This window comes from Anguilla anguilla, chromosome 7 (assembly GCF_013347855.1).
Source record: "Anguilla anguilla isolate fAngAng1 chromosome 7, fAngAng1.pri, whole genome shotgun sequence".
NCBI classification, from domain to species: Eukaryota; Metazoa; Chordata; class Actinopteri; order Anguilliformes; family Anguillidae; genus Anguilla; species Anguilla anguilla.
In genome coordinates, this window is record NC_049207.1 from 20,178,425 (window position 1) to 20,201,142 (window position 22,718).

Sequence of the window (22,718 nt, forward strand, 5' to 3'; positions counted from 1 at the left end):
TTGGTTCGTAGAGACTTCCAGCACAGAAAGATTGTCTCTTTAGGAACTTACAATTTTGTTTGTTTCTCGTTCTTAATTTTTAATCACCACTGTTTGATTTGTTAAAGTCTTCAGAGATGGTATTTTGTTTTGACGGGTGATTCTTTCCAAAAAAAGTGCACAAATATAATTTCTAAAAGGCCAAGGATGTTTTCTTCGAATAAAAAAACAACGGTTTTAAAAAGTGCGTCCATTTGAAATGTGGAAAAAATCAACGTTTGACAGCTTAACAGAAAGACACGAGAGTGGTGACCACGGAACTCGTGTCCCCCGGGAGCGCTTCAGCACCTGGTGGCGGAGAATGTGGGCAGAGAAACAGACCCGGTCACTCCCCCCTCTGCCACGAATAGCTGCATAAATTAACTACAAGGGGGGAAATTAGCATTTGTCGGAGAACAATGCTCGCATACAAAGTAAACTCCCTGGGTTAATGACATTCCATAAATCCTAAAGGGCTCTGTGCATAGTACGGACAATAATCTGATATAATCCCGAAAAATGTGCATATAGTACTGGGCGCATACTTTTCACAAAATACATGTTTGTCTCAGGTTTAAGACTTCCTATTCCTTTTGAGCCCCTATTGTGGTGAGAAAAAGGTTTTTTTTTTTTTAATTACATTGAAATTTTAGATTGTCACTGGCTTCTCCAGAATTGCATGACCACTTAAAAAAGACAAGTGATGAGAATAATGCTTGCGTGTTTACCTGCTGTTTGGCCATACTGGGGCAGTTAAGGCCAAAGAATAAAGGCTAAGGAGAAAAATAAAAAGAGGAACAAAAACTAAAAATAAGGTAAAATAATGAAGAATTTTCCAGGAATATGAAAGGCAGGTAGACAGGAGAGAAAAACGAGAAAAGTGTTACATCACTGCCCGAATGCAAGCACATTCAAATGCACTGCAACACGCAGTTCTAAAAAACACTGCACAGCACTAACAGACAAAACCTCTTCCCATTGCCATGACAACAGGAGAGACAAACATGGCACCAAACCTAACAAATCTCTTCTGTTAGCGTCAGTCCCTTAAACACAGCCTTGGCATCTGTGCCTCAGTGACAGTTTGTCACTGGGGCACAGCGACAGCAATGTCATATAATTGCAATACTTTGGCTGACCACGGTCCACTCAGCTGTCTCAACACAAACCATTTCACAAATTTATCAATAAATTCATAACAGTGAACAGTACGAAAGGCAAGTTAGCAATAATCACTTCAAATCAGATCTAGTGGAAGGAAGTGTTCCAAGCTTTGCGTTTTAATCATGTACTCATACTGTGGCAAGACAGAAAAACATCAATAAGACTTAACTAAAACTACTGTACAAACACAGGGCAACTGAAAGCTTGCAGTGCTTACTGAAAGCTTCCAGTCCACACTCATGCATACTTCAAATTGAAAAAAGGTGAAAAAATACCTTTTCTTCTATCTCCTTGATTTGTATTTTCTGGATTTCAATCCTATTCTCCAGCTCCCTTACTCTCTGTAACCCAAATCAAAGACAGGAAGTGGGGTAATCCAGTACAGCTCAGTCACTGCTCCATCCCGCTCTCTTTTGACAGAGGCAGAACCACTTCACACAATCTGTTTTTACAGCTAATTTAACTCAGGTAAAACACAGACGTGTGACTAAAAAAAGTTGTTCTGAAGCACTGAAATGACTGCTGTGTTCACATCCCATATATCGGACTGGCATGTGAACTGTGGCTGCCATGGCAACCAGCACTTCAGAACAATAGTGAATGACTCCTTCCTTGGGTCTGCAGGACTTGAGCAGATTTGCCTCCATCTTGTTGAGTATTAAGAAAATCTCAACAGCAAAGCTTATACATTTTTTGCTTCCCTGTTTGTCGATGAATAACATATACCTTCGGAAAATAGATGAATTGATCTGGACAAGCATGTAATAAGTTTCCTTAACAGGGAAAAAATACAGTGACGGGTAGTTTCTACATAGCAAATAATGATTTAGAGCTTAAAATTCAATGAAGAGGCTTTTACCACAGGGAATCTGGTGAGGGTGGGTCATTTTTGACCCTGTGGACATGGAGCACATGTAAAATATGAAGACAACACGATAGTGAGACATGCTCAGCTAGGTTACACACAACAGCCTCCAGCATTGGCAGTTTTTCACAATGCTTCAAGGCAATATGAAACTTGCCTTAATACAGACGAATAAGGGGCTATGGAAACTAAACTTGAAGGTTACCTCTCAACCCTGGCGTTAAATCAACTTTTCTTAAACATCCTATTTGGTGAGGAATACTACTTTTGGTTTAATCAAACTATTGGCTGAATAAGGGACGTTGTCGCTGGTCTAGAAGGAGGACCAGCAAAAACTGCAGAGGAAAATCATATGGTTGAAATAATATTTTAACTTTTGTGACTTTCACTTTTGGCTCAGAACAGGCAACTCCAGATGCACTTTAAATGCGGACAGCCGGAGCAACGGCGAACAAATGTGCCATTGTTCAGGAAGGGTGCTGTTAATTGAGCCATAAATAATGACCGCTCTGGTTATTGGAGAGGTAAATCTATGACCGCAGTCCCGACGTTTATAACCCCCCAGCCAGCAATTTGACACCTCTATTCGAACAGGTAGCCTAGTTAGCTTCGCGGGAGACAATACCTGCGCGTCTCGCAGAAAAGCGACGTCAGGTTTTTTGGAATGGTAGGCAACTGCCCTGGGAATACGCCCTATTTAGGTCAATAAACACACGCGGAAACGAAAGGGAAAATACAACAGATTAAGTACGAGTGGATATTCGAGTTCTCAAAAACCGGGTTTGATCAACAGATAACATGTGGCTGCTTAATTCGTCTGACAGGTCCAGCGCATCGTTGGAACACAAATATCTAACGGAATTCCACGACTTTTCAGTAAGTTTTTTTTTTTTTTTCATATCAGCAACCTTGTATGCATTTCTTCTGTCAACGTTCAGGTTTTGCTGCAGGTAAGCACTTTAATTATGCCTGTCTGCATTACTATTAAATGTTAAATGGCTACACTGTCTTTTAAAATAGTTACTGAAAACATTAATGAAAATCAATTTGGAGTCTGTTGCCAGTTTTCTTCACGAACACAATCATATGTATAAGCGAGAATAACATGCTTATTCTTAGAATTACTTTTACCCTCAAATGACAAATAATTATTTGAGGAATAACCTGACATTTACTTTTGCCTTGGTCGGGTATACTGTAAGATAGTTGAAGTATTTGTTTAAGATCCTTCGTAGGCAAATTAGAAGACCAATATAAACATCTCACCACACATTATTGACCCTCTGTTTTTAAAAAATAAAGCACTCTCCGCGAATGCGTCAACGTTATTTCACTTGCTCTAGCACACATTTCGTATGCAAAGAGTAGCACAGACTCCATTTAATGTCACCTCCCTGCGGGGATACTGCATCTTTTATGTATGCTCCTTGCGAAACTTACCTGCTGCGCCTGCTGCAAAAGCTCCATGCGCTCTTGCAAGATCTGACTGTCAAACTCGCGGCTCTGCCTGAGAATCTGCCTCCTCAGTTTCTCCACCGCTATCCTCAGTTCCTCCTGCTGCCTCTCTGTCAAAGACTCCCCCACTCCGCTCCCTGGGTCCTGCTGGAGCGCATTATACAGTGTGGCCTCCAACTCCTGGATTCTCTAGGATAATTTAAATTACATACAAACGTTGTAATCGCAAAACACAAAACAAAGGAGAAAAAAATCTTTTAAAATGAAGGTAACAGAAATCGCGGGCAAACAGCCATGCCGTCGCAGTTACAAAAACAAGGAACCTCGGAAAAAGTGAATAAATCATACACACAAACTTAAATACAAAAGTCAAACAAGTGCCGCGTACTGTCGTGGATAATAATCACCTACAGAAATGTGAGGCTTTAAAAGTGAAAACAAATTAACTGTGAGCTGAAAAATAAAACTGAACGTCAGATACAACTATTGTTCTAAAACTGATTGTTTTATTTATGTCCAGCCGTTTGTTAGCACCCGCGCTACAAATGCATCTCCTGGTATCTAAAAGCTCTAAAAAGGACCAAAGATTAGCTGAAACGGCATAAGAAAATGTCCTGCAATGATCAACTCCAACGTTAAGATTTGATTAAATAACTGCGTGGCTGCAGTTGAGTGGGGTAGGATTTGTAAATGCTACCGAACCGTAAGAGCCAAGACGAATTTCCATAGCCAATTATCCAACCATAATCAAAATCTTTTTCTTTTTTTTTGCCTATAGTCGGCCTTGCAGAAACGGACATTGTTGTAAAAGATGCAGTATCCCTTGGATATACAAGCTAAGTCACACAAAAACACACATTTCATATTCAAACGACGGCTGCTTGATAGGCTAACATTTTTTAAAGACATTAATTAGTCAGTAACTGCTGGAAATAACTAATGTTGCCGCCCAAAATAAGTATTATACAGTACCATACTGTGTGGATTCCACTTGCTTGCTTCATGCTTGCTACAGTACATCAGATCTCCTTCTCGAATGTATTATTCATACAAGGGAGAGCAATGTGGCTTGTCCTTGTTTGTATCGAAAAAATAAGCCAGCACTATTTTAACCTGATCTGCTTTTGTTATTTTAAACATTAACCTAGCTCTGACAATGTGTAAGAATGAAAATAATGTTTAACTTGCTCAAATTCATGACTCAAAAGCTGAAGACAAAGCATTGTGATTTAGCGCAGTAATACAATCACCCTGATTCACAAAGCAAGTATAGTACTGACTTTCCAGAAGTGTATCTTTTGCTCATATTAGTACTTGGCAAGCTAAGTACCCAAGTGAGTACTTAGTAAAGTCTCGAGCAGATGGATCACAGTAACAAAACTGTATTCTCTGGAAAAGCAAGCAGGTCTGGTTCCAGTGATGGACAAGAAGTAAGAAACACTTTTAGTGAGTGTCTTCTCCCAGCATGCATTTCCAGTCACTGCTAAGCAACAGGGCTCCTCTCCCTACCATGTACGCCTGGTCCAGGGCCTGCTTCCGGTAGTCCAGTTCCTCCTCCAGGTAGCCCTTCTGTTTACTGAACAAGTCCTGACAGAAATAATGACATCACCTTGGTGTGAGTGTGCAGTTTGATACAATATGAAAATATGTTTTGTTCCATTTGGAGGTTTTTGTGTGTGTGGCACTCATAGGACAGTGTTTTTACTGAACAAATTTGAATATTAATCTTTTTTTATTATAAATTTTCAACGCCCAGTCCTACTTATTGATAAATAAAATACTTATTTATTAATTAATTGCCAGAATGTTCCGTGTCAATTCCGGAGGGCACACAGTGTGGTTAAGGAAAAGCAACTAGCAGGAGGATGTGGATGTGGAGGATGTGCTGTGCCTTAAACATGCATAGCCAGCTGCCGCCTCTTATCGATTAGTAATCCAGCAGCAGATAGGGGGTGGTGCCAAGTAGTGGCTGCGTTTGTGGTGCGCAATAACACCGATCCCCACCATGATAAAAACAACCTGTTTCCTCACAAACGGACTGGAGCAACAATGAAACAAAAAGCTCAGCCAGCAAACATAATTACCCCAAAAATCCATTTTCGCATTCACGTTCATGCAATCTGTAGGAGCTGATGCAGCAAAAGCAGAAGTGCTCTTATACAGGCCACCTCAGCTGCGAAGCAGTTTTTGTGAAATGCAAATTGTCCAGCCACTTTTTTTTGTTAGTGCGGGGAACAGGTGTAGCTCAATAGACTCAATTCATCACCACCCCTCACCTTTTCATTCTCCAGGTCAATCATCTTCTGCGTTAATGCTGCCTCAGTGCTGTCAATCTGTTTCAACCACTGGAGGGAGGGAGAGGCAGAGGGAGAGCAGAGGGAGGAGGAAACAGAGAAAAGCTGACAGGAAACCAGGAGGAGGTGTGACTGTAAATACAATGTGCATAGGCTATAGGCATCTACAGAAGCCACGTATTTCATGTATGGAGAATGAAGTGATGAATATACCAAATGTTAATAACTATTGGGACACAGATCAAGCATACCACCTTAGTTTAATCTTTTTTTTTTTGAGGAAAGTGCTTAGTTTGGAGTCACACACTTTCAGCCATTCGTTATTAGTAGCGACTACCACTGATCAATGACTGTTAATAGCTCACTGAATGTACTAGGCAGTGAGCAAACTTACAGGGCCACGACTTGCTAGTTAATTACACGACGCTATCGTGTTTGTAAGAAAGATGGGATGAATTGCATATGAATTGGGTATAAATCTGAGCAATTTTGTTCACACAATGTATTCCTACACCTTAATGACCACTGCATACACCTGTAAAAACTTTGCAAATGATTCATGTCAGTGAAAAAAATTTGGGCTGATGTCAAGATGTTACGTTACATTAGAGAACAGCGTTTTGCATAACATATTATGATCCTGTAAAAACCATACCATTTGCTAATGATTGACATATAAAGATGTTAAGCAATGCAACCGAGTTCACACTTGCTTCAAGAAGGCTTTAGGGATATACACTTAATACAGAATTTCCATTACTTTCCAAGAATAGCAGGGTATATGATATCTTTCTGTATCATTCCAGGATTCAGATATTTAGAGCATACTCTAGGACCGTGGAAACACTGTCTCGTAATGAAGTGCGTGAATCCTTGTGTCTAGAGTCTCTGTTTACATTGCTGTAGCATTGTAAATAACCACCCCTAAATAACGTTACATTAACATGAAGACAGTGTTGCATAAGGTGTGTTGTGCATGGGAGGCTTGACCACAGATGCATGTTTATTGCAGTACCAATAAATGCCACAGTAATGCAATGCAGGACATCTGCTGACCGAAGAGACCTGAAGAGATACATTGTGCATTACACAATTCATTCACTAGATGTCCCCACAACCTCAGTCAGTAACATAAAATACAAGCAGTCTGCCACAGGTGCACATCAAATGCAAATATGGTGGTAACCGACCATGTTCCTGGAGATCTACCATCCTGTAGGTTTTCATTCCAATCCTAACAAAGCACACCTCATTCAACAGCTGGAGATCTTGTTGAGCATTAGTAGAGCCAGGTGTGCCTAATTACAGTTGAAATGAAAACCTACAGGATGATAGATCCCTAGGAACAGGGTAGGTTACCGTTGCTCTACAGCCTGACTTCTCAATACCCATACTCAATAACAATAATTAAAAAACATTTTTTTGAAGAAAATTAGATTCAAAGCATTATAGTGGCTCCCATTTTAACACCACTTTCGCGAATAAACCTGTATTAGCAGTGAAAGGGGGGAGTGAAATAATAAATAAAAAAACATGACATGGAGGGTAAAAATAAGTCTTTATTCAAAACAGATGACAAACGGGACAGTTTGTGTGGGGAAATAGGTTCGAAGTATATCACTCTTTAAGTGGACCTTTACCTTTTCACAGAGAGAGAGCACTGTTCCTGCCTGTATCACAGCTACCTGCTCTTCATTGCGCAGGTTCTTGGGGGAAGCAGACAGAAGAAAAGAGTTTTTATTCAGAGAATGAAATGGTAGCGTTTAACTACAGAAACCTACTCAGAGATATGAGTTCATTTGAAAGCGCATAAAAGCCAACTAACCACTGTTGAAACCATAGACCGTATAAAAATAGGTTGGAACCTGAGGGACCAAACTTCTCCAGAGAATTAGCAGAACTGCTAACCATTTTTCTTTAGCAAGTACTGACTTTACTTGTTTGTAAGAAGCTGTGCATTACCACCAACATCAAAGAAACATAAATAAACACACTGCAAACTCTAGCTTGGTAAGGTGTGCCATTGCAGAAAGTCTCCATATTGTGCTTTGTTTTGGACAGGAACACTTCTATCCGGACAGGAGCTCCTTGTGAACTATCATTCAGGACCAGACCTCTTGCTTTATAAGGCGCTGAAAAAAAAACACCAGGTCTTCCTGATTTAAAATTTGTTCCAGCTTCCATAGCAGCTTGTGGTCCTGTTTCCCCAAGCTGACAAGTAGCTGTTCTAACAGTAAATCATTTATCATGCTTCTGGTAACTGTGAAAACAGAATAAAAACGTACCCCGTTGTCTCCCAGGATGTCTAGTTTCTTCATAAGCTCAGGAATGACTACATCCTAAAAAAAATGACACACTGTAGCTTTAAAATTTTATGGTTCCACATGCAAGCTCCACAGAAAAAAGTACAAGTCAAGTGTCCCACTTGAGATTCAAACCTGAAACTCTCTGGTTACGAGTTGTTCCCAAATTACAGTGTTGCACTGTCATCTGGCTGTTCTAATCCATGAATGCATTGGACCATTAAATGCAATGCTGCCAAGTCTTACAAATTCATTACTAAAGCACTAGCTTACAGGATGAAGTGCAGTCAGCACCACCTTCACTAGGCAACATGGTGCCCTGCAGCACAGGGAGAGATGGGAGCAGGTGCACACCATGGCCACTAGATGGCAGTGCAGCAACACTGGATTATACTTGCAATGTGAGGGTGACCCTGCCTCAGTGCAGCCACTAAAAAAAAACAAAACACTGTTGGACACTATGGGGCCAGACAGTAACAGAGGGAGAAAGTGACCGTACCATAATTCCCTCCTGGTGGCAGTGCAGTTGCAGCGCGCTGCTGTTGTTCTCGGAGAAGGCCGCGATGTGCAGGTTGAACGCTGGGGATCGGCGCTCCCTCTCCTACGGAGGAAAGCAGTCCCACAATGAATGGCCACCTTCACATAGCCGGATTCAGATTCCATAAAACTGTGTGGTGCCTAAAGTAACAGGTACAATAACTGCCAACTGCGGGAATATGTTCTGAACTGGCAGAGAAGTGCAGCGGGACTGCTGTTGCACAGGTCACGATGAGATGGATCTCCAGAGAAAGTGGAGCACACTTATGGTACCACGTCCACAATAACAATGTAATGAAAATAAACATGGCGTCCGCCAGTTCTCTTTCAGAGACCAATCGAGCCTGAATTTCAAAGCAGACCATGTAGCGCAGCTCCAACACAGATAATGAAATGGCACAAACAAAAACCCGGGTTATGTGATGATGGAAATATGGTCGGCGAAGCAAAATAGGTGGAATATGAATAAGGAGTTAGTTCAAGTTTGAACGGGTACTTGATCGTCTCAAAGGGTACTTACATGAAGCATGCGAAGGATCTGCCGAAATGAACCAGGTGGGGGGGAGGGACTGCTTTAAGGGGCGGGTTGCAAACCAATTGAATGGAGTAAAATATGTGGAAAATGAGAAGGACCAACCAAAAAGCACAGGGTTCTTGAAAAAATGACGTTGCCAGAACGACTGATACGAATTCCACCAATCCCTATTTGTTCCGTCGTCTATATTTTAATGTGACTGTAATAGAAGATCACTTGCGATATGTAATAAAAATGTTTCATATTCAAACATATTGCTGCAGGAGCACATCTGACACATCTGAGAAAAGATGTCAATATGTGTGCGTTAACCCGTGTACAAAGAATTTATTGATTTATAAACTCAACATTGGGAATTTCTGCATTGGGGAGTTCAATATACAGTCATAAAATTATGTGCATTTAACTTAAATATAACACATGCAGGAGGTGCAGACATAAAATGAACAATGAGGTGGGTAAACAAGTTTATAAACAAGTTTTATTCAAATGAAAATTATATTCACCTTATTTATAATATAAATGTACATCTTTCAATTAAAAAAATAGCCACAAAATTAAGACATACATTAACATTAAGGCAGCGAAATACACTTAAGGGAGAGCTAACAAAGGCAGGATTACAGTGAGGCACATGTGAGTGTGAGTGTGTGTGTGTGTGTATGTGCTTGCACGTGTGTGCGGTGTGTGTGTGTGTGTGTGTGTGTGTGTGTGTGTGTGTATGTGCTTGCACGTGTGTGCGGTGTGTGTGTGTGTGTGTGTGTGTGTGTTTGCGCGAGTGTGAGACTGCATGTGCTGGCTTCATCACTGTATGAAGGTTCCGAGTCTGGACTGGAACCCGACGTCGCTGCCGTGGGGCAGTTTGGGGATGGGGATGGAGTCTCTTACTTCCAGCTCCAGCACCCGGAACTCTAAGAGTTCGTTCTGGTCCCGGGCGTCCTGCATCTCTGTCCTCAGGCGGCCTTCGTCCTGCTCCAGCTTCCTGATCTGAGGAACAGAGCGAATGGGGAGACTGAACTGAAACAGGCACGCAAGGGGGCACAGCAGCCATTCCGGCTGGGTCACCCTCATAGAACCAAGGGAAGGGGGGGGGGGGGGGGGGGGGGGGGGGAGAGAGACAGAGCGAGGAAGGGAAGGAGGGAGAGAGAGAGAGGGAGGGAGGGAGGGAGAGAGACAGAAAATGGGGGAGGTGGAAAGAGAGACAAAGAGAGGACAGGAGAAAAGGAGTTTAAAAACACAGGAAGTGGAGAAAAAGAGAATGACTTTGAGCAGGCAGATGAGACAGAATAAAGGGAAGGGGAGGGAGAGATAACATGGAGCAAAAGAGGGAGAGATAAGAGTGAAGGGCTGTGTGACCTTGTTAACTCCCCTGATGATAATTAGCTTGGTGCATCTCAAACCCCAGCCTGACTTTGGGCCAAACCCAGACAGCCTAACACTGCACTGGCAAGGTTTGAGAACAGAGAGTGACTGCAGGACTGGACTGGGAAACACAGCACAAGAGATGAAATCACCACAACCAGGGAGTGTTTTCTATGTAAGCTTAATGTATGTACAAACACATTTTATTCTGACATATTTCACTTTCAATGCCCTTCTGCTGTGCTGTGCCACACTACACTTAACAAATGGCCCACTGGGAACACTAAAGTTTGTTCACTGAGAGAAGCATTGATTGGCTGGTAGATTTATTGCTGGGATCGAGGTTATATGTTTGCATTGAGTGATGACTAGAAGAGGCCGCACTCCTCTCTTTCCTCAGACTCGTCTAAGCACTGCTGTTGAGCATGCAAAACTCACCTGATAAATCTGCTCAACACAGAGGCAGTCAGGAGTTCAGGTGTCTGCTGCAGTCCCTTAAACCTTTGAGGGCCTAACAGCCTCATAAACAGACCTTCTGGTTTTGAGGCCTAATTTAAGAACTACGTAAACAGGCCTTTAGGTCCTGAGGCCTAATTTAAGAACCCTGTAAACAGACCTGAAGGTTTTCAGGCATAATCTAAGATCCCCATAAACAAACCTTTAGTATTTGAGGCCTAATTTAAAAACCCTGTAAACAGACCTTTTGGTTTTGAGGCCTAATTTAGGAACTCCATAAACAGACCTCTCAGTTTTGTGGCCTAATTTATGCACCCAATTTCACACTGCAGTATCATCGATTTAAAATGTAATACAAACCTTCACATTTTATTTAATCACAAGTGAACATTAACTGACAGAATGATCCAGTTGAAATGCCTGATATAATATAAAGGACAGAGAGGACCTTAGAGAAAATGAGAGAGGAAGTACCTTCTCTAAGAGATCCTGGTTAGTTCTGATGAGGTATTGCTTTTCTTCCACCCATTTTGAGTCCTGTAGCCAGAATGCACAGACAGCATCAGTTCACACTGCATTAAACGGCAGGAAGCCAGAGGTGTGCTTCACACAACTCTCCGCTGAGCCGTGTCCCACAACTCATAAAACATCAGTTCCACAGATTCTCTCTATAACTGACTTTGCCACTTCAACCATTTCTATCACGTACGAATGCATGAAGAGATAAGAATTCAAACAGCAAAATGGATGGAGTCGTGAAAGGATTAAACATACCAAAAAATATGACATGGCAGAACTGGAATTTATTGAGCCAGAGCAGGATGTGCAGAGAGGAATCAATCAGCGCACTATACAAAAAGCACTTCCATACACAGAGCCAAAGCCATGCAGAAGCTCAATAGCAGTGCTCAGGGGAAAAGCTGCAGCCAATAAATGGGAAACATGCAGAAAAAAAACATACACAGGCAGCAAGCCAACTAGATGATGCACAAACAGTATGTCTTCATTGATTCAATGGCATGCATTTCCATATGAGCAGGACTCTTTTGTTCTAACTGTTCTGATCTTTGCTTGTGAGTAGATGACAGGAATTTAACAATTTATTCACCATTACACCAATAAACTAAGTACTGCATGCCAGTACTAGGCAGTTAATCAACAATCAACCATTTCTAGTAACGCCACAACCAAGAAGCATATTCAGTAAACATAGTAATTGTTCTGTCAATGACATTCTTATTTTTGATAAGACATCAATGTGTGTCATGACATTGAACATTTTAAATGAACAGAACTTTCTTTTTCTGCACAAATCACCCTTCATGCAGGATGACAAAATGGGGCTGTCAAGTGAGAGAGAGAGAGATCATGTGCAGACCCAATCCTGCTCCTGGAGATCTACCGTCCTGTAGGTTTTCATTTCAACCCTAATTTGGCAAACCTAATTCTACTAATTCGCAGCTGAACAAGAGCTCCAGAAGTTGAATTAGGAGTGCTTTGTTAGAGTAGGTGTGAAAACCTACAGGATTGTAGATCTCCAGGAACAGGTTTGGGCAGGCCTGTCATAGAATGCCTTTGTGTGATCCATAAACATGATCCTTTGATCTTCAGACTATAATAAAACAATCTGACTGGGTCTGATTTGATTTGGTTGACACAACCTTGCAAATGCAAATGTGTCCAGTTTGGCTTCTCTAACACAACAGAATTGATTTGTTGGTGGAAATAAATAACCCCAGAAATTGACCCTGACCAGTACCCCACCCCAGTCCCAGGTTTGTGAGACTCAAGACCCTGTCTTTGTAGGGGAAAATCATTGGCCACGTCTGCACTGAGCTTGTTGGTGGAACTCTGATGTCACAAGACCCGCTGGCATATCCTGGCATATCCGCTGGCAAATCGCCAAGCCACTAACACAGCAAGAAGAAGGAGACAAAGAAAGGCCAGCGACAAGTGGACAAGAGCCTTTTTGTCCCCGCCCCTGTTTATGTCGCCGCCTCCTTTTCCTTTTACCTGCCCCCGCTCCGCCAGGGACTTCTCCAGGTCCTCGATCTTGGCCTGGCAGCGCGTCAGGTCTGTGTGCAGCTGCTCCCGCGTCTGTGGGCGCACCGAACACAGCAGATGAAGCTCCGCCCCCACCTCCTGATATGTACTCAAACCCCGCCCACCACAACCACAATTATCCAATTGGACTCAAGGTGGGAAAAAATGACAGAACTCTGAGGGATTTGGCTACCAAACATATAACTAAAACTATAGTTACAGCACTCCAGCTGGCTGGATCTAACAGCACAATGAGGAAAACTTTCTCCTTAGTCAACAACCAGCCAATCACAGCCCAGATACTTTAATAAGGTATTATAACCAGGCACCAGGGAATCGACCTGAGCAGCGGGAACATCACAGCCCTGCCCCAGTGAGAGGATTAATTGGGTCTAAAAGTCAAATCCTGCTGAGTTGCACAACTGTAAACATCGTTACAGAGGGAAAGATGCCACAGACTGGATGGGGGACTGCGTGCCATCTGCGAATTAAATCAAGGCTGACAGCATGCTGATCCCTGTGACAGAGTAATGACTGTGCAGCTATGGTGAAGGGAGAGCTTTCCCAATGCGATTCACCGCACACACACACACACACACACACAAACACTCACACACTCTCACACACACACACACACACACGCACACACACACACTCACCTGCACAAACACGCACGCACACCCAAACAAACAAAAAAACAAACATAAATGCAAAAGTGCACACACACACGCACACGCACACGCACGCACACACATATACGCACACACGCGTGTTCAGCGCAGTGATGAATGCTGTGGTCTGAATGAAGAGGACCGGGCTGCACTGAGCACGCTCTCACCCTGGCCTCACGCTCGGCGTCCAGAGTGCCTCCAACCTGCTCCTGGAGGAGGGCGTAGGCCCGCTGCAGGGCCTGGTACTCCCGGGTCAGCTGCCGAAAACGCAGCTCCGACTCCTCCCGCGAAATACCCTGGAGAAGACCAGGACAGGGAGGAAGACACCGCGACACAGGCGTTAGACTTATCACACACTCTCTCAGCACTATCACCCGCCCCCACACTATTCACGTCTAATCACTCACATTATATTTCTACATTTTAGGCACTTGGCAAAAGCTCTTGTCACAGGTTACATTATTTTACATACAGTCCATTTATACATCTGAATATTTACTGAAGCATTTCAGGTTAACCCATGCTCAAGGGTATAACGAAAGTGCTCCACCTTGGATTCAAACCTACCTAGCTAGAGTCTCAGAGTTACAAACATCTCAGAGTTCCCTGACCATGATGCTACACTGCCACTCTGTACATGAGTAATGACAGCGTCATTAACTAAACTCTTAAAATAAACAGCGGGGTGAGATAAAAAATAAAAGCAAAAAGTAAGGGATTCCATCCCCTGTTGAGATAACACCATAGACTGTGGGTGCTGCTATGTTGTAAAAATTGGAGACAGAGACTGTGCAAAAGAGACAAGGGGGATCCTTATATAGGCATGAAGTGGGCATGAAAAAAACACACCTATTGCGACTACATTTTCTGGGAAAAAATAACTGACTTCTTATTTTGACCATATTTTTATCATTGACATACACTGATATGGGTGGCTGAAACACCTATACTGGAGCCAACCGCACTGGCACTAGTGAGCAACGTGTCTCAACAAGACCAGGAAGAGAGCTTCAAAAACATTTACATGTTTTTGAAAAGAGAGCGGAATGGAGAGTTGTACCTCCTCGAGGTCCTCCTCTGGGGTGGCGGGGGTCCGGTCCGTGCGGTCAGTGGTGTAGGACGTCAGGGATGACGTCTCAGAATCCACCGACTCCTCGTCAAATCCAAAATATGTCTCCACAACATGCCTCTACAGATGCAAGGAGAAGCAAGAAGTTTAGTTAGTCACAGGAAGTGACCCACAGAGGAAAAGACAACGTTACTACCTGTTAGGATTAACCAACTGGACATTATTACAGCATGTGAGGTCAGATTCAGCATATGGGATCACTGAATGCCTGACTGGACATAGTAGACCTAGGTTAAACGTCATGAGAAGTAACAGTTTTGTTGATGAGGGAATGGGTATGGTGGAGACAACAGTTGGGGGTGAGGTGGGGGGAAAACAGTGGATCTTGAAAATATGTTGAAAATCAACAAATTGTAAGGTTTTTTTTAGAGGCCAAAAATTTGAACCAGTGGCGAACAATTGCATACTCTGCTCATCAATGGCATCACACTGCCTCATCCCACAAACATCAGAGAAAAACCAAATGCAGTCTAATTGTAAAGACACACACAGACAGACAGATAGACCATCAAGCACACACTCTCACATACACACACCCATAGCCGCCTACGGCGATGGGCAACTCAAGTAATTTAAAATGACAAATCAAGTCCCCATTACTGAACTGTGCAGCAGACAGAAGTGCTTTGATACTTCATTATGCTGCAGGAGAATGGCAAGGTGCTGTTTACTAGGAAGGATGCTAAGTGGGAATCTGTGTTTAAAATGTAAGCGCCCACACAGGGAGAAGAATAACAGAAGGTGAATTATTCTAACACAAACAATCTGACCTGCATTGGTCTCAAAGACAGGAGGTTCACACCGGTTTTGCTTTTGCAATGGGCTGCTTTACACTGCACTGTTTGTACACTGCATCAAAATAAACCTGAATATTCGGATAACGACAGGTTTCCAGTGGCACGGCACGCTAGGCTGCCCCTCTTAGGGGACTGGGGTTTGTTGACGGTGGTGCGAAAGCTCCTGGGAGGTAATATACTAATGAGAGAGAACTGTGAGCTGATTAAACAGAGACCATGACAACAAACATTGCTTCAACCTGCCGGCTCAAGACAAGAACAATTACAGCAACCTTATCTTCCCTACAACATCAGAAATGAGTGCCCTTCATGGAAGCTCGCAATGAAATGACACACACCGTACAGTACTTCTAGTTAACAGTGAGCTTCACTCTAAACATTCAGGGACAACTCCAGAAAGTACTCAACAAATTTACATTTTATTCCTCCACCAATTTAGCAGGAATTTTACCCTGTAGCAGAAACTGACATTTTAAGATCTCTGTATGGCCAGCAAATGTACAGTAACAATTAGAATTCATGCAAAAAGCTGTGGAAGTCCCAGCTGGAGTAAAAGGCGCTCTTACCATCGTGCTTATAGGTCATCTCCTGACAACCAGAGAAGTACAAGCAGACCAGAGTGCACAGGCAGAGGAACGAGGAGAAGTAGAGAATGAGAAGCAGGTACTCTGTCATGCTGAGGGAGTGTGTGTATGGTGCGTTCCGTATGTGTGCGAGTATGCTAGCGATTTAGCGCTCGGTGCTGTATGCATGCGTGTGTGTAAATCCTCTGACGCTGAGCAGTGCAGTCCAGGTGCGTGTACAGGTGAGTTCGTTCAGCCTCAGGGGGTAGAGCGCTCTACATTCACATCACCAAAGACTTCTTTTAAAGAAAAAAACACACAAATGCACTTCTGTAAAGCTCTGCTTCAGTGTTGCGCCAGCGTTGGCGTTTCGAGAAAGCTGCCGCTCCTGCGTTCAGGTAAGTACTGCGCGTTGTCTGAAACGTGGGAGTTTAACAGCCAGAACAAGCGGAACCCTCAGATTCTGACTCCACCCCCATCTCATGTAGCCCCACCTCCTTTGGTCCTCTCTGTAGCCTGAACCCAATTCCCTTCTCCCCAAAAGGGAGTAGTGGAGGGAGGAGGGAGTATTCCCAAACCTGGCAACACAGGCATCTCTAACTCTGTAACTACCCCTCTGCCTGCCTCTTGCTCTCCCTCCCACACACAAAAATGAAGGATGGCACAAAAAAGCACTCACACATGCTTTAGCCCTGTACCCTGTACTGCGTCTTTCATGGATTAATATTGCATTCACAGAAACGCTCAGTAGTTCATAAATCTTAACCCATCAAAACAATGCAATTCACTCAGAGATACACTGACTATAAGTGCCACAGTATTAAAAACACCTCAAGAGAGGCCAGGCCAGTGAGGAATCCATAGAGAAGTAACCTGCTGGAAAAGAGCACACCATAACTCACTTATAATAACGGTGAGCTACAACTTAGAAAGTGCTTCAACTGATTTCAAGCTTATGAAAAAAAAAAACACGCAAAAAAATTCTAATGAAGTACCCCTAAGTATTATTTCCTCAGGTACAAATAAAGCCCTGATTTTTGAGTCACACAGACTTTCCCACAAAACACCATAACAATAGCATGAACTTTCCTGTGTTAACTTGACACATGCATTTCTCTCACAAACATAAGAGATCTCAGATACTTAGAAGAATAACATCGTGAAAAATGTCACGGCTCATGCTGAGTTCTCAGTGAGTGCCGGGGAGCTAATGGTGTGGCTGGTGAGAGGACGAGAGTTTGGAATTGGAAGTCACTCTCATCCCTGCTCACAAGTGCATGCAGCTGTCTCTGCACCCCAGAGTGCAATTAAAAGAGAGAGAGAACCGCATCTGCAATGCCACACAAAACACGGTTGCTTAGTGACAGGGTGGGTGGGACACAGGTACCGCAAGAAAAAAAAACACACAAGCGTACCTACTGACAGCCACAAAAAGGCACTTATTTTTAAAAGGTACACACCTGACTACAAAAAAAAAAAAAAAAAAAAACACACACACACACACATACTCACTCGCACAGACAAACGCAAATGCATGAACATGTAAGTACACACAGAGAATCACTCAGAAACGTAGGTAAAAAAAGGTAGGTAAGTAAAAATATCTAAAAGACAATACACACACAAACAAACTCAAACCGGTAAAAACAGAGCCGCGCATTCTTTGTGAGACCGAAAATCAGGCAGCAGGTGGATAGTGCTTCTTGGGCTTTGACATGATTAATTAAACTCAGCGTGGATGTAATCACTTTAGTTTCCCAATCAAGCAGCCATTTAAAAAGTAGAGGATAGCTGTGTGTGTGTATATGTGTGTGTGTGTGTGTGTGTGTGTGTGCGTGTGTGCAAGTCTATGTCTGTGTGTGGTTTAGCAGACGGAAACAGGTCTGTCAGGAAGACAGATTAGGACTGGAAGGAAACGGGCATGTTACGTCCCAGTGCATGATCCACAGAGACCCACTGGAGATATTAGGCAGCCTGTTTGTCCAGGGGGACGCAATATCCCACATTGCACTGCAAACAGATTCAATGGTACGTGCAAAATGACACTCAGACAGCCACTTTATCTTACAGTACCTGCACGCAACCATTTTCCCCTGTGATCCATTTTTTCTTAAGTCTGACAAATTTCTGGCATACTCAGTCATTATGAAATGATAAGTACTGTAGAGTACTGCAGACTGTAGCACCAGCATTTCAAAACTCATACAAAGGAGTCACAAATCACCACAGATCTGTCTGCTACAGGACGCAAGCAGCCTGTACTGCTGTATCGTGTACAAAGACAACCAATTCCCCATCTCCCTGTACAAATCTCCATCACCAGATAGACCAAATGGGGCTTTAAGACACACACTGCAACCGCGTGGCACAGATGTCCAGCAAAGCAGATATGGAGGCTGCAGAGGTGATGACTCAAAGATATAGTAAATGAGTCCTTTACTCCAGGGGTCCACATCATTACGTGCATGTAGGAGACTCGTGGAACTACAGCTCCCAAGAGCACCTGTTCAGTCCTGTTCAGCATTTTACCTTGGCTCACTGAACTCCATCAGCGAGACACTCGGAGGAATTTAGCTGAAGAGATAAACTACAAGAGGGAGTAAGGAAAACAGCAACGGGTATGAGGGATGAGGTGAGAACGTCCATACATGCGCAATCCCCTTACCTTTGGGAGTTTCAGACCCTTCCTCTTATTCTTTTTGGTTATAATCAGTCTGTCGCGTTCCTGAGGGTAAAAGTAAAAGATGCATTTCAGATCAATTCCGTAGGGTTTCAGCCAACCTTCTGTAAAAAAACAGCTTTGTCTTCGGAATTCAGGCAGCTTACATTAATGAATTTGATTTTGACCAAACTGGGGGGGCTGTTAAAAATTCTAATTATTATTTATCAATTTGTTTAGCAGATGCTTGCATTCAAAATGGCCTACAGGACCAGCAAAGCGTGATGATAAAAAGTGTACAGTACGCATAAGGGTCCTCTCTCAACAAGGTGCCCACTAATTCCAATGACAGTTTCCAAACAGAACTGGGATATGTGCTGTGTTTCAATGTGTGTCTCTCTTGTGTATTAAGTCTATGATTCTGGGACAATATTAGAAGGATTGGAATGATATGAGGATATGAGAAGTTTTCACCAGCTGTAACTAGTCCTGACTGGCGTCAAGCCCCTTGGAGAGTAACAGGATTTAATTTCGATAGAAAAGACATGTTTTCACAGACCAAGATTTGTCCCAAGTCACAGAGCATTTTCTCTCAATTATGGGCCAAAATTAGCGATATTATCACCTTTTTTTCTGCTAAAATTTCACCCTAATTTGTCAATCAGCCGAATTATGAAAGAGCGACCTTTCCTCAAGACACATTTTTGATTAGCAAATATTTGGAAGCCTGCACAAACCCCTACAGCTAATTGCATAATTAGACCAATCAAGCTGCTGATGAGCAAGGCTGAGGAGACAAGTGTGAGGGGGGGGCATTGGCAGGCCTGGGTGAGCATTAACCCATGGGATGGTTCTGTAACGGCAAAATGGAGGCTTGGATCCGCTGGAGGTCTTGGGCCCTGTCCAGAACACTCTGAAGCAGCAAGCTCCCTTTCTCGTTTTTCCATTTCACTGAGCAGAAGTGACCACTGACTGACCACACAAGGTTTCTGCCATATTGCTTTCAGTGGTCCATTCTGTACATGTCAGGTGAAGGAAGGAAGGATTACAGATTCTAGACTCAGCATCTTAACCCCTGTAGCTGATTTTTTTAGAACTGATACAGTACAGCACTGAACACATCTTAACCCCAGTAGCTGAAATTCTTAGAACTGCTACAGTACAACACTCAACACGTCTTAACCCCTGTAGCTGAAATTTTTAGAACTGCAACAGTACGGCACTCAACAGCGTGTGGACAGTACACGTTGGTTCAGCCGGCGGTTCTGACACGATCGGGTTCAGGTCCACTCACCACGGTGAGCTCATCGATGATGCAGCGCTGCTCAGCCACCTGCAGCTTGAGGAACTCGATCTCCTGCTCCTCGTGGGTTTGGCTCAGGTCATTCAGAGAGCTGACCCTCTTTAGAGTGGGCTGTGTGTGCGTGTGCACCTTCTCCTTCTGAAAGAGAGAGAGAGAGAGCGAGAGACCATATAATAGAGTCAGACATTCCAGGACAGGTTATACTATAGGGAAAGACAGAGAGGGAGACACGGAAAGATTAAAAGAGAAAAAATTATAAGCATATCATTTGTTTCTGTGTGTGTGTGACAGAGAGAGAGGGAGAGAGAGAGAGAGAGAGAGAGAGAGAGAGAGAGAGATGGGATAACTGTCACTATGTACATGTGTGTATTTAATTGTGTTTGCATGCACATAAAAATTCTGTGTAGTGCTGAACATGCATTTCACTATGCATTTGTACCTCAGAACCTCTACAAACACTTTCATATATTCAGGTCTCTAAATAACATCAGTTTTTACATCACAGACTGATGGACTTCCCATATATTACCACAAGATGTCCCCATTTCCATTCCTACATCTGAATCCAGTGTTTCCCAACCTTTTTCTGTGATGGTGCACTTTTCGTAATCAAAAACTTTCACGGCACACCACTGTCGCATTAACCACTAATCTGTTACAAAATGTCACATGCATGTTCAGTTGTGGTGGAATTTGAAAATATTCCAAGGTACATTGCATAAAAAGCACTGCCTTAATCAATATGAGACCATGTAATATGGACCTCCAAAGAGATCAAAAAGCAGCGGCCAAACTTTAAATCGCTTCTCAATCTTACTTCTGAGCTGTTCAGACTGCAGCCCTCAGGAATAACAGAATCAGCCCAACACACTGAGTTACTGTAAACTACAGACATGTCAAGGATTAGATATACTCTAATCACTCCATCCAGAGGGAGAAGTAGAGAAAAAAACAGCCAGGGCCACATTTAATGAAAATTAAAAAACATAAAAATAAAAATAAATTAATAAGGGGATTTCTTGCAGATGATGGCTATTCCCTTTGTGAATTCTGTGAACTTTGTTCTTAGACCAAAACGTTTTTAAATTAGATCATTAAGATTTCTAATCGTAATCAGCTGCCCTTTGACTGACTGACTCCTGGAAACAATTTGCAAGCTAGCAGATAGCAAGGGTTACCCAAAGATTCCTGGTTCCAGTTAAGACAATTATTGCTGGGGCTTGAAAGGGACACATTAATGATACAATTAGCAAGGATATGAAAGTTTTTACTTAGTCTAGCATTTGACTGGATAACATCATTGAAAAACAGGCAGTCAGCAACTTATTTCAATCTCACCCTTTATATTGTGGTAAATTAAACTTAAGACCTTTGACAGTACCAATGCGATGAATGTGACAGTTAACACCTTTATAGCCTAAGTAAGTCTATGTTGGTTCTCATAATTTAATTGTAATTTTATAATATTAAACAGCCTGAATTCTGAATGAATAAAAGGACACCGCTGCAGTCTCTGTGGTGCCTCGGCTTACAAACTAAATAACTGTAGCCTGACAGCAACTCTGGTCATTATGGCCTCTCAATCCAAATGCCTGACTTCTATGGTTTCATCAAGTTCAAAGGTAATTCATTTTTCTGTCTCTCTGACCTCCCAGCAAGGCTGTATGATAACATGCTGTACGCCACACATCCAATATTGAGGAGCAAATTCTCCTAAAATGGGAACACTGTAGGTCCCTGTCCAGTCACACCTATGTATAATATCTATTGTCTCTGATGCCCGATTCCTGTGGTTTCTCCATTAACAGATTTCTATGGTGTGTTCTGATCTCACCATCTCAGCATGCTCCCTGGTCAGGTTCTTCAGTTTCTCCTCCATGCGCTGTAGTGTCTGCAGGAGGTCCTCGTTCTTCTTGGACATCCTCTTGTTCTTCTCGACCAGCGGCTTCAGCTGGCTCTCCGCCTCGCGGACACGCTTCAGCTGGAGCAAAGGTGGAGAGGGACACGGGTTTGAGTGCATATTTTAGCTGAAACAGAGGCATGGGGATGGGGGCCTGAGCAGGATTACTTAGTTAGTTGGATAACTATACAGGGGAAAACTCAGAACCCTCCCAAATCCACTGCCATCACAACCTCTGTGCTCCTCCCCCTGACCGCCCCTGACCCGGTTCAGACCGGACCTCGAACGCGGTCCTCACCAGCTCGTTCCGCTCGTCCGCCAGCAGAGTGTTCCGGTCCTCCAGCTTTCGGATCACAGAGTGGAGCTCGGCGATCTTCAGCTGGAACCTCCGCATGTCCCGCTCGTCCATCTGCATGTCCTGAGAGAGAGAGAGAGAGAGAGAGAAGGGGGGTTGTTTATTTTGCAGATGTATAACACTGAAGACAGAGGTTTAGCAGGTGTTGCATTTTAAAATCAAAGACACCCCCACAGGTCTGGAGGTGACTGAAATGAATTAAACACCTTCTCTAAAAAGCCGAACAAATGACATTTGCTTAAATTCATATTATTAGACAAGGAAAATGCACCCAAGCATGAGCTCTCCCCCTCTCCAGATAGATTAAAT

The 22,718-nt window shown here is 43.1% G+C and overlaps 1 protein-coding gene and 1 long non-coding RNA gene across 3 annotated transcripts in view; one reads left to right on the plus strand and one right to left on the minus strand.

Annotated features, from left to right (window-relative positions):
* Nucleotides 1-76: 76 nt before the first annotated feature.
* The window catches only part of jakmip1 (janus kinase and microtubule interacting protein 1), a 66,386-nt gene continuing 43,744 nt past the window's right edge, over nucleotides 77-22,718 (minus strand). Inside the window, exons 5-22 of one of the 2 annotated variants that reach the window (XM_035425754.1) lie at nucleotides 22,353-22,472; nucleotides 21,989-22,135; nucleotides 20,146-20,292; nucleotides 18,858-18,917; nucleotides 14,764-14,892; nucleotides 13,871-13,999; nucleotides 13,003-13,086; nucleotides 11,464-11,526; nucleotides 10,060-10,158; nucleotides 8,599-8,700; nucleotides 8,082-8,135; nucleotides 7,437-7,502; nucleotides 5,779-5,847; nucleotides 5,012-5,089; nucleotides 3,488-3,691; nucleotides 1,458-1,523; nucleotides 747-822; nucleotides 77-327 (exon numbers count right to left, since the gene is read on the minus strand). In XM_035425754.1, coding sequence (XP_035281645.1) covers nucleotides 772-822; nucleotides 1,458-1,523; nucleotides 3,488-3,691; nucleotides 5,012-5,089; nucleotides 5,779-5,847; nucleotides 7,437-7,502; nucleotides 8,082-8,135; nucleotides 8,599-8,700; nucleotides 10,060-10,158; nucleotides 11,464-11,526; nucleotides 13,003-13,086; nucleotides 13,871-13,999; nucleotides 14,764-14,892; nucleotides 18,858-18,917; nucleotides 20,146-20,292; nucleotides 21,989-22,135; nucleotides 22,353-22,472 — 1,668 coding nt within the window. In that variant the 3' untranslated portion in view covers nucleotides 77-327; nucleotides 747-771. Of the gene's footprint in view, nucleotides 328-746; nucleotides 823-1,457; nucleotides 1,524-3,487; nucleotides 3,692-5,011; nucleotides 5,090-5,778; nucleotides 5,848-7,436; nucleotides 7,503-8,081; nucleotides 8,136-8,598; nucleotides 8,701-9,483; nucleotides 10,159-11,463; nucleotides 11,527-13,002; nucleotides 13,087-13,870; nucleotides 14,000-14,763; nucleotides 14,893-18,857; nucleotides 18,918-20,145; nucleotides 20,293-21,988; nucleotides 22,136-22,352; nucleotides 22,473-22,718 lie in introns of those variants that run through there. The other variant, XM_035425753.1, reaches the window with a different exon arrangement.
* LOC118231683 lies at nucleotides 2,583-8,095 on the plus strand. Its single transcript, XR_004766125.1, has 2 exons — nucleotides 2,583-2,923; nucleotides 5,794-8,095. It is a non-coding gene; the product is annotated as an uncharacterized LOC118231683 (long non-coding RNA).